Source organism: Varanus komodoensis, unplaced genomic scaffold (genome assembly GCF_004798865.1).
Source record: "Varanus komodoensis strain SLA01 unplaced genomic scaffold, ASM479886v1 scaffold30, whole genome shotgun sequence".
Lineage (NCBI taxonomy): Eukaryota > Metazoa > Chordata > Lepidosauria > Squamata > Varanidae > Varanus > Varanus komodoensis.
The window spans coordinates 80248-95070 of record NW_025335762.1 but is presented as its reverse complement, the minus strand read 5'-3'; the positions used below and the strand labels follow the sequence as shown (position 1 = coordinate 95070).

General features: G+C 48.3%; 1 protein-coding gene across 1 annotated transcript in view; it reads right to left on the bottom strand.

Annotated features, from left to right (window-relative positions):
• The window catches only part of FER1L5 (fer-1 like family member 5), a 56476-nt gene extending 43627 nt beyond the window's left edge, over positions 1-12849 (bottom strand). Inside the window, exons 1-10 of the mRNA XM_044437359.1 lie at positions 12765-12849; positions 10746-10816; positions 9695-9786; positions 8892-9000; positions 8161-8245; positions 6768-6892; positions 5802-5938; positions 4036-4096; positions 3134-3184; positions 234-264 (exon numbers count right to left, since the gene is read on the bottom strand). Of these exons, the coding sequence (XP_044293294.1) occupies positions 234-264; positions 3134-3184; positions 4036-4096; positions 5802-5938; positions 6768-6892; positions 8161-8245; positions 8892-9000; positions 9695-9786; positions 10746-10816; positions 12765-12849 (847 nt within the window). The remainder of the gene's footprint in view (positions 1-233; positions 265-3133; positions 3185-4035; positions 4097-5801; positions 5939-6767; positions 6893-8160; positions 8246-8891; positions 9001-9694; positions 9787-10745; positions 10817-12764) is intronic.
• Between the last annotated feature and the right edge of the window lie 1974 nt (positions 12850-14823).

Sequence of the window (14823 nt, the reverse complement as noted above, 5' to 3'; positions counted from 1 at the left end):
ACATATCTGAGGGATAGTCAGTTCGACAAGATTCACTGAAAGTCATGTTTAAACCCGCAAACGGCAATAATACAATCCTGGAATAGTAGAGCTGGAAGGGGTCTATAGGGCCATTGAGTCCAGCTCTCTGCTCAATGCAGGGCTGCAAGCCAAATCATCCCTGATGGAGGGCAGTCCAACTGCCTCTTGACTGTCTCCGGCGGGAAGAGCCACGACCCCTGGGGTGAACTTACGGGGAGATTCGTACACAACCCCAATCTCAATCTGCAATCAGAACACAAAGAAGAGTCAAAACAGTTATTAAAGCAAGAATGGCTTGAGGAAATGTTACAAAAATCTTTAATATTTAAACCGGAAGTCTTCTAACTACAATCATCATTGTACCTGTTGATGTTGATAAATGTATTTGATTCTACATGTAACTACTGCGGCAAGGACTGTATTTGCCCAGCATTGGAGGAGTGAAGAACCACCCACTGATGAACTGATTTTAAAAAAGTTTCTGGACTGCGCTGAAATGGACAGGCTGACTTTGTCTCTGAAGGAGAAAGAGGATACATACTGCTATCAAACTTGGAACTCTTTTTATTATTGGCTAGAGAAATGGGACTATGCGTAGATTTGAATATGTCTATGGATTGGTATCTGGATCCTTTTCAGTCCGGCTTCAGACCTGGGTACAGTACTGAATCTGCCTTGGTCGCCCTGTACGATGACCTGTGCAGGGAGAAGGACAGGGGGAGTACATCCCTGTTGGTTCTTCTGGACCTCTCGGCGGCTTTCGATACCATGGACCATGGTATCCTTCTGGATAGGCTTGCGGGATTGGGGGTTGGAGGCACTGCTTTGCAGTGGTTCCACTCCTATCTCAACGGTCGATTCCAGAAGGTAGTGCTGGGGGACCATGTCTCCACGTCATGGCAGTTATGCCATGGAGTACCACAGGGCTCCATTCTATCCCCTCTGCTATTTAACATCTATATGAAACCGCTGGGAGAGGTCATCAGGAGGTGTGGGCTGCGGAATCATCAATACGCTGATGATACCCAGCTCTACCTCTCGTTTTCCACTAATCCAGGTGAGGCAGTGGCTGTGTTGAACCGGTGCTTGGCCGAGGTAAGGGAATGGATGAGGGCCAATAAACTGAAACTCAACCCAGACAAGACGGAGGTCCTGTTGGTTGGCAGATCGGGTTTCGGAGAGGGTGGATTTGACCTGGTCCTGAATGGTGCAACACTCCCTCTTAGGGATAAGGTCCGCAGCTTAGGAGTACTCCTCGACCCGGAGCTTTCTTTGGAAGCTCAGGTGACAGCGGTGGCGAGGAACGCCTTCCTTCAGCTTTGGCTGATTAATCAGCTGCGCCCCTACCTGGAGTACGACTGCCTGGTGACGGTGACACACGCGCTGGTGACTTCCCGCCTAGACTTCTGTAATGCGCTTTACGTGGGGCTTCCCCTGAAGACAGTCCGAACACTTCAATTGGTGCAAAATAGAGCTGCCAGGTTGCTGACGGGGACTGGGCGTTATGCTCACATGACTCCAGTCCTCCGTCAGCTTCACTGGCTTCCCATTGAAGCCCGGGCCCAATTCAAGGTGTTGATTATGACCTATAAAGCCCTAAACGGCTTGGGTCCTGGCTACCTGAACGAGCGCCTACGTCCGTATATGCCCGACCGCCCTTTGAGATCTGCGGGAGAGTCCCTTCTCCGGGAACCCTCCATGAAAGAAATTAGGAGAGTAAGTACTCGGAGGAGGGCTTTCTCTGCGGTGGCGCCCAACCTATGGAATTCACTCCCCAAAGAGGTCCGCCTGGCACCGTCGTTACTGGTTTTTCGGCGCCAGGTAAAGACCTTTTTATTTAAACAGCATTTTAATTGTTAAAACATATGATCTGGCCAGGGCAACTTCTTCTTCCTTCTCTTTCTCCTCCTATATTTTTATTTACTTATTTTATACTGATAATTTTAATTTTATATTTGTAACTCAGTGTATTTTTTGTATTTTCGTATTTAATGGTAATCTATTATGTTCTATTGTATTTCAATGTATTTTATTGTGTTGTAAGCCGCCCCGAGATTTTGGCAAGGGGCGGCATAGAAATGTAATAATAATAATAATAATAATAATAATAATAATAATAATAATAATAATATCTATAGGGGGCTGACCCAGTAGGTCTGATGTTTCTGATTGATGTTTTTTAGTTTCTAGAAAATAATAAAATTTACTTAAAAAAACAGTTATTAAAGCAAGGAGAAAGAACTGTGGCAGCAACCAAAGTTCAGCAAAATCCCAAAGCAGGATGTTTTAAATGGTCCATCTGGTTTTCTGCAGTTCTCCAGTTCAGCCTCTGATGTGCCCTCGCTCTGCCCATTTCAGGGATGCTTTCTGACTTGTGGGGTGACCTGAGCCGGTATGGAGCAAAAATGGTTCTAATGATTTCGTGGAAACTGCTCTCAGGGCAGACACTGATGTATCACCAAAAAAGAGGAGCAAGAGGGACCCCGATCAGCATGAAATTGGCACGTGCTCATTTGCAGAGAGCAATGCAGATTCTGAAAGCGTTGCTTTACTCTAGGTAGCGGCAGAGCGCAAAGCACTGCAGTAGGAAGACCAGCAAGTGTGCCGGCTGCCGGCCTGCAGTTGGGGGGCTGTGCATGGGCAACTCCAAGGACCTAGCAGCACTCCCTCCCCATGGGCTTCCTCCTTCAGCTGGACTTGCTCTGGGCAGCTCTTCAGCGAGAGGCCACGTTCAAAATAGAGGACTGCCCTCAGCCGGCCAGGACACATGGCCACCCCAATGCTCTCAGCTGTTGACTTCTGCTGGGGGGAAGACATAACGGAATGTCTGAGTTTGGTTAACAGATTTGGGGAGCAGGTTTAGACTGAACAAAGACCACCAACTCCCAGCATGCTTCAGCCAGCCGTGTTGGCTGGTGCATGCTGGCATTTCCTTAAAATGTCAGGAATGCCCTTTCCTCATTTCAGGGCCGGCAGAGACTGGCCCAGGGACCAATGGTCAATTCCGGGCCACCGGGGCAGGCAGTAGTAGCCACATCATCACTGGCCGTGAGATGCCTCCCGGGCTTTCAGGTCTGGCCACCCTGGGGTTCCAGCAAAGCAGCCTGCTCACCCTGAAGACTCCTATGATGGAATCAGCTCGGATAGCTCTCGAGTTCAGCACCTGTGAAAAAGTACGGTGGCCATACAGAAATCCCGTACTAATCAGATGCAAGCTGCAGTTCTGCTTCTCCCGCCCTCCCGCCCTCCCTCACACACACACACACACACACACACACCCCCCCCCTCTCCCCCCCCCCCCCCCCCCCAATTTGCACTTTTGTTCCCTGGCACACATTGGTTGGCTTCATGCTTTCCTCTCTCTCTGTACTTGAGCAGTAAAGATTTCCAAAATGTGGAAGCAGAACTAGAAAAACAGGCTCCGTAGACCTCAGTCCCAGATGGGGATGGGGAAGAATTTCATTTTGTATTCACAAAACTTGTCCAGGACACAAAGAGCCAGAGAGTAGGGGGGGAAATCCAATGTCCTTGCATAGTTTTATCCAGCCAGGCTTGGTGCTTTGAATGTTTTGCTCTTAAAAGCCCGGGCATGGCACCCTGGCTGCTCAGCCGTGGGCCTGCTCAGCCCCTCATCTTTCCTGATTTCCCCTCATCTTTAACAGCTTGGGGCTGGCAAGAAGCCGTGGTCTCTCCACACTGGGAGAAGCCACATCTCTTGAATGTGGCTGGGTAGGAACATGCTGTTGGTTGATTGTGGGTGACAAAACTGACCAACCTTCCCTGGGTCCCTCTTCTGAGAACCTGCAGTGGTCAAAAGGTAAAGCTTGGAAGCACAGTGGGTCCCATTCTCCTGTGCCTCATCCCAGGGACCTGGGCCTCTCCTTCCCCAGCCCTCTGGCTCTCAGCATCACACCCAACATGACGTCCAGGTGCTGCTCCAGGACGTGGGAAGAGCCAATCGCAAGGCTAGAACAGGGGTCCGGAGGGAAAGGGAGGGGGCAGGAGCTTTCTTACCTGGATGGTGATGAACTGGTCGAAGAGCTGCTGCGGAGTCTCATTAAAATTCTGTACGAACGTCTAAAGAGGCGCCAAGGGAAGGAGAGCCCCGTGAGGCGGGGTGGATGCAGAAGGGAGGCCAAGTATGTGCCTTGTCCCACTAACATGGCCATGGGGAGGGTTCTGGGGCTATAAGGGGCTTCCACAGCAGCCCGGCCAACCCGCTGATGCAAATGCCCTGCAGGAGCGTGGCCAGCGCTCCTAAGAGGAAGAGCAGCCTTTCCCTCTTTCATACCGATCCTGGAAGCGAGGCAGGCTGCTTCCAGGAGCAGGGCCTTTCGGTTGTGGCACCCCGGCCATGGAATGAGCGCCCCAAAGCGGTACCGCTGGTGTCAACCTGGCATTCTTTTCAGTGCCCGATGAAGACGCTTTTATTTTCCTAGCATTTTAACACTTTAACTTTTGAACTTTGTTTTTACATATTCCATTTTATTCTCTACTGCAGCTGCACTTCTGTGCCAAATCATAGCAATTCCTATTATGGTTTTGTTCTTTTAATTGGTACTTATCTTTTACATTTTCATTTAATTTGGCACCCCGACTGTGGAATGCACTCCCCAGAGAGGTTCGCCTGGCGCCAACACTTCTTTCCTTTCAGTGCCAGGCGAAAACCTTTCTATTCTCCTGATATTTTAATTGTTAAATTGTTTTAATTTGTGGTTTTACACTGAACACTGGATGTTGTGCTACTTTAACTCTTACTTCTATTTTTATTCTATTTTATTAATGTTGTTGTAAATGATTCCAAGAAGTCTGTGATGGGACGGTATAGAAAAGTTTTAGATAAATAAATTTAGCTTTTGTTAACCACCCAGAGAGCCTCAGTGATCAGGCAGTAAATTAATTCATTCATTCATTCACATAATTTTAGGACGCCTATAACTGCCAAAAGGCCTTCCTAGGCAGCTCGCAACCACATATTAAACCTATTAAAACAACACATTTCTATATCTACATCTATATCTATATATGTATCAACATATTAAAACCTATTTAAACACTTACAATATTAAACCATTAATGCAATAGCAATATAAAAAGGCCACCTTCATTCACAAGGGCTAAGTATTAAACACAGTTTTTTAAAGGTAATTGTTTTTTTTTTTTTTTTAGAATCAATACACCGTGGCACTCAGCACACCTTATGCCACCACCAAAATGTGCCAGCAGAGGTTCGGGGAGCAGCTAGAGGAAAACTCTGCTGTGGAGACGTCCCTGTGAAATGTTCCAGTGAGCTTGCCAAGTAAGTAGTTAATTTTTACTGGAGGAGCCATTAGCCTTTTCGTAGTCCTGCACCCTTCCATCTGAGGATGCCTCTTGATGGTTCAGGAGAGTTGTGGGTAAACTCCATGCATTAAATTCCACTCCACAAGCATGACTAGAAGGGGAGTCCCTCTAACATCTCCTCCTTTTCCTTCCTTCTTACAATTTCACACCAGAACCCAAACAGCCTCTTGCATCAGAGAAGTGAGCCTTACTTCTCATCCTCTCCATTCAAAATGGTTCGCACCAAGTTGAACTGGCCCAGATGGCTTCCCCGACCAAACGTTTCTTAACAAACAAAACAGCTGGGAATGTTCACGTGCTCCAGCATCTCCTTTTCAGAAGCAAATCAGATGTTCCCCTCTTTGAAGCTGACATTTGAACCTCAGAGGCTCCCGGACCCATCCAACCACCTGGTCTCCTGTCCCGCAGAGAGGAAGGCCCCTTTCAGGGGATTTTGGAAGCCAACCTCATTATAGTACGGGTTGTTCCCCAGTTTGATTCTTGTCCTGAAGGCGCGATCACCAACCATCACCTTCACCACCGGCTTGATGTTGTTCTCTTGCAACTGCCGACATTCGATGATTCCAACGCGGACCTGCAGAAACAGGGACAGCAGGCCAAGTCCTGGATGCTGGGCCGGAAGAAGCAGGGATGCCTGAGCCATCAACATTCCCTGCATTCCCCTTCAAGGCTCAGTTTGACACCCTCCTCCTCTTGCATTTTAGCAGTTCTATGTTTCATTCCATTCCTAAGGATCCCTAGCATGGAGTCTGCCATCTTTGCAGCTGCAAACTGGGCTAGAATTTTCCTCAGGTTGTCCGTCACTACCCTGAGATTGCTCAGTCTGGCTCAGATGCTACCAACCCCTACTTGATGTGGGGATGTTTTGTCCCAACGTGCATTATTCTACCCTTGCTTGTATTGAACTGCATTTGCCAATTTGAGGCTGGACAAATCCCTTTGGACCTCCTCCAAGTCCCTTTCGGGTTTAACCACCTGCTCAGTTTGGTGTCATGAGCAAACTCGGCCACTGCACTGCTCATGCCGGGCAGAAAAGAACATGCTAGTGCCAGTCGCGCCTGCCTGGGGCGAGTGGAGACTTGCTGCATCAGGGTGCCACCACCACCAAGACCCTGGGGTGCTTGCCCCTAACCAGGTTTAGCTGTAAGCCATTCTCAGAATGTGTGCTGCTATTATGGTCAATGAAAACTTTAAACAAATAAGTAAGAGTCTATCTTGAAGGTCTTAAGACATGAACCAAGAAGAGATGATTGCTCAGATATTGGAAGCCAAGAAGTCTGAGCCTTTAAAAGCAAGCACATCATGTTGGCTGAGGACTATGGGAACTGTAGTCCAGGTTGGGGCAGGTCTTGAAACAACACTAGTTTTCTTATGCTTTAAGCTCAGGCCCTGGGTTGTGTTACCTGGAAGGGCTGCTTCTTGTTTGAAAGCTTTTTATTCGCTGTCGATGTTGGCACTTCAGGGGCTTCCTCCTCCTTTGGAGCTGCTTCTTCCATTGCAGAATCCTTTGCAAACATGGGACAGCAAACTGGCAAAGATGGCAGAGCATCAGGACTGTCACGTTTGGTGTTTCTGTAGCACTTACCCCAAACTCTTAAAACCTTCTAATATACAGCATTTCCAGAGGGGTGCAGAGGTCCATCAAAAGCCTGCCGGGATCTTTTCTCCTGGGGATCTTTTGAGTGAAGCACGTCCTTGAAGTGCCCAGGGATGAGGGAAGATCAAGTGCTTCAGCAGCTCAGGCTGCAGTGTGCAGAGCAATCATAATGTGCTGCTGGCCAAGCATCTCAGGGTTACAAACCGACTGGGCAAAAATGTTGGTTTGTGGCACGTGGGGAAATGTATCACCTGCGCTTCTCTGCTGGACACTCGGCACTTACTGGCGAAGGGCAGGAGCTGGTGAAAAAATGGACTCTCCCAGCCGGCAAGGCAGAGAGAGATGCAGGGGCTGTTTGCGGGGGGGGGGGGGGCATGCACAAACACACTGTTCTCCCGGATGCGCTGCAGCACCTCTGGCCCACCACCAACATTTTTGTCCTTTCTGACATAAATTGGTTTTCCCTTTTTTATTTAAAGGAGGGAAGCCTAATGCCAAACCACCATCCCCACTTGGCACCCTAGAAATTAAAACAGAGCCACCCAAAGTGATGAAAGCTCTCCTTCCATACATACTTTCCCGCCCCCTAAGATCTGGGTCAGAGGTCCTTCTTCGGGAGCCCTCCTTGGAGGAGATTTGGAGGGTGGCCACCCAGGGAAGGGCCTTCCCCATGGTGGCGCCCCGGTTATGGAATGCACTTCCCAGAGAGGTTTGCCTGGCACCAGCACTGTATTTCTTTCAGCACCAGGCTAAAACCTTTTTATTTTCCCATTATGTTAAGGTTTGGCTAGGTTTTAATTTTATTGGAATTATTTGGATGCTGTGCTTCACTTTATTTTACTCCGTTTTTATTGGAAGACCGTCCCAAGACTTTAGCAGCTGGATGGTATACAAAAGCTTTAAATAAATAAATAGGTCCATCGTCCCTGGAGGGGTGCTGGATGGACCCCATTAGCCCTATCTCAAGCGTGAAGAAGCATTCCGCTGGAGCCTCGGAAAGTCCACCACCTCCCACTTCCCGGGAAGGTTTTGGAGCCTTGGCTTTCAGGAAAGGCGAGAGAGAAGGTGGGCTCATCTCAGAGACGTGGAAGCCACTCAGGCCTGTTTGCCTCCATTCTGCTTGCAGTCAGCCCTTGCTTAGCTGCCTGTCATTCCCATGCCTGTGTACTGGAAACACGAGCTCGGGGAATGACACTCACCCAGCCTCTTGAGATCATACTTCCTTGCACGGGGGATCAGTTCAGGTTCCAGAGGTAAGAAGGAAATCCTCACAGTGATGGTGCACTGCAATGAAAGAGGCCTAAGAGCTTATAACTCTTTGCACATCGGAATAATTAATTAATTAATTAATTAAGAATGTTTCTTCATTAAAGGTAAAGTTACAGGTTTCCCCCTGACATTAAGACCAGTCATGCCTGACTCTCGGGGCGGGTGCTCATCTCCGTTTCCTGGCCAAGGGAGCCAGCGTTTGTCTGCAGACGGTCTCTGTGGTTGTGCGGCCGGCATGACTACACTCCCTTCCCACTGAAATGGCACCTTTTTATCTGCTTGCATTTGCCTGCTTTTGAACTGCAAGGCTGGCAGGAGCTGGGAAGGGACAACAGGAACTCACCCTGTTGTGCAGATTCGAACCGGTGACCTTTTGATCAACCAGCCCAGCAGCACAGCAGTTTAAACCACTGCGCCACCTGCATCGTTTCTTCATTACATTCATAATAAATGCATTTGAATATGCACACAGGAATGTGGGAAGCTGCTTCATGCTCACGGTGCATCTGTTGCAAGTTTTTCCTGCCCTCCCAGGAGGTCAGGAGCTGATCCGTGGCCTTCCGTACACAGAGCTGATGCTCTTCCCCCAAGTTATGTCCCTTCACCGAAGGACACTCAGACGCCACCACAATTCCCCGGACAAGTTCCTCCCCCTGCTTACGCCAGTCGGTTTCAGCTCATCATCCCGCAGAACCTGGTCCTTCACTGTGATCATCACCTTTGGCTTTTCCGCGGCACTGGCCAGGGCTATGTTGGCAAATCCGTAATTTCTGGAGGAGAGAGGCACAAGGAGGTCAACGCGGAGCTCCGGTAGGATGGAGGTCTTTGGCCACTCCTGCAGAGGGCGCTTGCGCAGCGCTGGAAGGACGCACCGGTGGAAGCAGGGTTCCGGCGGCACCATTCACAGCCCTGCGCAAACTTCTTGAGATGCAGGTGTGAAAGCCATGGCGGTAAACTGCCCATCCCTCTTGCACATCAGGAAAAAGATAACAGTGGCTGATGGTGGAGTATAACACGGCAGAATACATGTGATTTAAATGTGGTGGGTATATTTTTAAAACATGGAATAGCTGTGGATTGCGGCGACTTTCATGGGGGAGGTACCGAGCAAGGCATTTACACAGAGGGTCACCAACGCTGGGCAACAGTATTAAGAACTAGGATAGATCAAATACAATTGATAATATATATTTTTTTAAAGTCTGTTTAAAACATAAATGATGACTGCTATGTCATACTTGAGCAAAACTTGTCTAAGCCAGGAGAGTGGATAAGTCATCACTAAAAATGTAAGTCAAACTAAAGTTATAAGCTGCACTTAAAATGTTGCAACAAATAATATGGCTCAGAAAATAAGCACCTTAAAAACAAGATCTGAAGCCATGTAAAACAACGAGTAAGAAAAATGGTTTCCAGTGCCACGAAAGAAGACTCCAGCTGCTCCCTTCTCTCTGGGTGATTCACCTGTTCTCCGCTTTAATGCTCCAGTCTTGGAGTTGGACTGTCACAAAAGAATCGCTGGTCAGAGGTTTGGCATCCAGGTACCACACCAGGGTCTGCAGAGGAAAACAGCGGATTGCACCATACGCTCCGGCTTCCCCTCTTTCATGGAACCCCCGGCAATGACCAGATCCCTTTCCTCCACTGCCTTTTCTTCTCCAAGTTGTCTTTTGTTAATCTGACTTCCCAGAGAGCATGACTGAGACCATGGCTAGGGCTCAGGAAGTTACCTCATTCCAGGTGGGGTCTTGTTCTTTTTGTACGACTCTTGTGCTCCTTTCAGCATCTAAGAGAAATAAAATAAGTACCTCAAAGGCTGCCACAAAGAGGAAGGTCAAGCTCTCTTCTTGCTGATGCCAGAGTGCAGGACACGGAATAATCAATTCACATTGTGGCAACCCAGGTTCAGGCTGGACAACAGGAAAAGCTTCCTCACTGTCAGAGCAATGCGACAGTGGGACCACTGTGAGGTGGGCTCTCCCACACTGGAGGCATTCAAGGGGAAACTGGGCAGCCCTCTGAGTGGGATGGTGTAACCTGGTGTCCTGCAACAGCACTGGGTTGGGCCCAATGGCCTTCATGGCCCCTTCCAACTCTACTCTTCTAGGATTCTATGAAAATGCCGGGTGAATGCACACTAGCACAGGTTGTGACCCTTGGCCAGGGGCTGGGGAAGCTCCAGGTTTTGAAGGCTTGTTGGAGCAGGTGCCCTCCATGGTTTCCCTGCCACCGAGCTGGCTTTCTCAGCACCATCCTTGCCCCCTGCTTGTCTAGAAGAGGCAGCAGGCAAGGAGGCACAGCATTTACTGCTGTGCCAAACATTTATCACACGTTTTCCCATCCTGATTCAGTCTGGCAGAAAATAAATTTAGAGGTGATGAGCATTTCTGGACAGTACACATGGGCTGGGTCTTGTGCTTGTCCTACCCCTATCCCTACCCCGGCTCACAATTCTCCAGGCTTCACTGTATGACCATCTTTCCAGCAGCCTGGTGGCCTCCAGGGCTTCCCTTACTTGAGTGGAAGCCACGTTAGAGAAGACATCAGAGGAAATACCTCCCATGGGATTTTTCAGCCCAGGAAGACCTGGCAGTCGGGGATGGAGCATGGCAGTGGAGAAGCAGGACAGCTCCCTGGGCTTTCTCACAGGGTTTAGGTAAGCTCAAAAAAACCACAGAAAGAGATTCGAAATAAATTATGAAACACCTTGAGAATGGAGCAAGATGAGAGAAGCCATTTTCATGGGGAAAGGAGACTTATTTATTTATTTAAAACGTTTAAACCCCGTCCTTCCCAATAAAACATCTCAGGATAGCTTACAATAATTAAAAGTAGTAATAATAATAAAATTACAATCAATAATAGTAATTAAAATAATAAATAACAAAGCAATAAATAACATTCAAATTCAATAAAACTAAAGAAAGAAAATGCAACTGAATCTTAAAGCAGCTAAAATCCTTAATTCTTAAAATGATGGTTAAATATAAAAAGGTTTTTACCTGGCGCCGAAAAGAGTATAAAGTCAGCGCCAGGCGAACCTCTCTGGGGGGTTTGCCTGGCAAACTGGAGTGATTTTTGGGGAATATTTGTTGTTGTTGTTGTTCATTCTCAAAGTCATGCCCGACTCTTTGCGACCCCATGGACAACACTCCTCCAGGCCTTCCTGACCTCCACCATCCCCCGGAGTCCACTCAAGTTCACACCAACTGCTTCCGTGACCCCATCCAGCCACCTCATCCTCTGCCGTCCCCTCCTTCTTTTGCCATCTATTGTTCCCAGCATTAGGCTCTTCTCCAGGGAGTCCTTCCTTCTCATTAGGTGGACAAAGTATTTGAGTTTCATCTTCAGCATCTGGCCTTCTAAAGGGCAGTCAGGGTTGATCTCCTCTAGGACTGACTGGTTTGATCGTCTTGCGGTCTAAGGGACTCGCAGGAGTCTCCTCCAGCACCACAATTCAAAGGCCTCAATCCTTTGGCGCTCGGCCTTTCTTATGGTCCAACTCTCGCAGCCATATATTACAAGGGGCAATATTAGCTCCATCTTTTCCTGCACTATGTCAAATGGACTCGTTCCTCACCCAGGCAGCTACGGAGGCTCATGGAACAACCCTGGACTGATTCAGGGAACCAGCCCAGCCACAGAGAAGGGTGAAGTAAGCTTTCTTTTGCTCATTCATGTTCTTCACTCGCATTTCATTGTTGCATTCAGTAAACTGTGCATGATCTCTAACACAGGTGCTTTCGTTCCCCCTAAGCATCCTCAAACCGAAAGTAGGATGCTTTGGCAGGATCTGGCCCCTGTGGTTAATGCACCTGGGACTATTTGCACCTTTGCCGCTGAGCCACAAGCCTTTGCCACAATCAGACTCTGCAGCAAGAAAAGCTGAGTGTTGAGATGCTTGCAAATTATGCAAAAGGAGAGCATGGCAATCGTTCTCCTTATTTTGCACTAGTTATTCCTCTCTTGCTCCCCATGGGGAATTTAATTCATTAAAGCTTTTCTGGACTGCCTTTCTGAAAAGTACATTTTTTAAAAAATGCAAACAAATAGGGACACAGCAAAACTGTAACAACAAATTCAAAAGGCAAATTAAGTGTGCGATCGTATGCATCTTTCGACAGAAAAAAGTTTTATGACTGCCAGCATAGGAATTAATTACAGGGCTATCTTCTGTCCAAAAATTCACAGATTATGTTTTTAAGATATTCTTGATGTCCTCCTTTGATACAGAGCAAGCAGGGACCAGAAAAAGCAGCAACAGCTCAGGCTCTTGAACCAAAGACCTTTCACCGCCTAACCCCTCATCCACCCACCCCCCTGGGTGCTGAAATTCTGACCAGCATTGCTCTTCCCTTTCCAGCTTCTCATTGCAAGCATAGGGGCTAGAAATGTTGCTAAAAGCAATGTGAGATCCTTAACAAGCCATATTCTTCCTCTAATGCGACGTTCCATAGAATCACTGCATAGCCGCTTCCCTGATAGGAATCTGTTTTATGATTTAAAATCAGATGGCATGGCATGATTGCATTACCTCTGAATGAGCCAATCACATACGTGTCCGGCTTATCTGCATTTTCTGGGGGTATGTGAGCCGACAGAATGACCACACGCAACATCTTTGGTCCCCTTGGCTGCTTTTCTCTGTAAAGAGTCTATCTGAGTGAACTGATTACGAGCCCAGGGAGAGCGTCACTTCCTCATGTTGCCTTGAGGAAATAACAGTAAATCCCCAAAGCCCCTTTGAATCTTTCTTGCAGAATTCCTGATGTAAATGAAATGTGCCTTCTTTGGCAGTCCGTGAGCAGAACTGAGAACAGCCGACATCATAAAACAGAAAATAAGAGACAAAACTTCTGAGAAGTGATGTCACAATCTGAAGGCAAGAATGCACCAGAGAATCCTTGGGGCGTCTGTCATGCTTCTGGCATAGAAGGACATACAGCTTCCTTTTCTAGTGGCATTTTCTTGCCTGAGAGGAGTTCCCAGAAGAGTCTCTTGTTTTTTACCGGTTGGCTCCCCAGTAATGGCCTATCCCCAGATCTGAGGTATCCTTTGTTGTTTAGTCAAAAGTCACGCCCGACCCATCACAACCCCATGGACAACCTTCCTCCAGGCTCTCCTGTCCTCCACCATCCTTCAGAGTCCACCCAAGTCCACACCCACCGCCCCAGTGACTCTATCCAGCCCCCTCAGCCTCTGCCGCCCCCTTCTCCTTTTGCCATCGATCATTCCCAGCACCAGGATCTTCTCCAGAGAGGGATTCTAGGAGATCCCTGATTGTTCAGGCTCCTGGGCAGTTGACTGATCAATAGCTTTGTGCAGTGGAGCTGCTTGGCCCTGAGAAGATTTTAGCCAGGGCATCCACATTGCAATGCCGGCATCCAGATGGGCCAACAGAGCCCTGGGACTGATTGCAAATCTCTTGGACCTGGGCTAGACGGAATCAGTGTGGTCTGGCTGAGTGGGCCACTAAGTTGATTAAAACACACACAGATCCGTCAGGCTAGTGAAATGTCTCCTAGAGTAGCCAGTTGTGAATCGCATGAAATGTGCATATGCTATTTTTATGTATAGAGACACATTTCTAAATACTTATCATAACTGCTGTGGAAATACAATCCATCCCAGAGCTTTGCTATTTCTGGGAAGGGAGAGGGTCTTGATCTTAAGACCAGATTTGGACTGGACAGCCCTTCAAAGAGAGGACTGCATCCCATAAAAGAGGAACCATAGGCACCTGACCCAGCCAGCAGGAACCAGAGGAGGGACAGCAGAACTACCTAATTGCTTCTCATTCAGGGCTGCTGTGTGAAAAGGAACCCCCTGCTCAGTCTTGCTGCAGTCCCTAAAATTTGCTTTAATATAAGAACACCTGGAAAGGGAGATAGCAGAACTTGGAAATGGCCCCACCGCCCCATGTGTATGAGAGAACCCAAGACCCAGCCCAGGCAGCAGGGAGCATGCAGTGCGGAGGAATGAAGATCCAAGGGTTGGCACACGGAACCCAAGCACCACAACTGGCATTTTCCTCACGATGCTTTTGATCCGATTTTCACGCTGTTTTCTCCACAATGAGTAAGTAGCGTTGCAGTTTATTCACGTCTGCCCAAATCAGCTCTAGCTGGCACCTGGCCAGGCCCTGTGATGAGCGTGTTGCTTGTTTGAACCTCTTGGCTCTGCTGTGTGGCTACCGGCATCTACCTGCTGACCCACCAATTCAGACATCAGGTCACCGGGTGGATGTTTCACCGGCGGTTCTTTGCGGCACGGAAGGTGAAGTTCTCGTGCCAGGTGGCATGTGTGAGAGAGAGTGCAAATCAGGAGGGGGGCGCATTTTGTGGATGTGAATGACCATCATACGCTACCTGCTCCCTAGTATATAAAGTGAAAGGCTGCAGGAAGGATGGGCGGCTTTCGTGAAACGGATTCGAGCCGAGCCAGGGACTGGATCTGTCTGTATCTGTGGAAACGATGGGATTGCTCTTGTGTCTGTCAGGCAGGACTCTCAAATCAGCCCAGGGACCTAGTCCAGACAATCCAGAGCAGGGGGAAGATGCCCTGAGTTAGCAGGTAAGAAAGAGAAGTGAGGG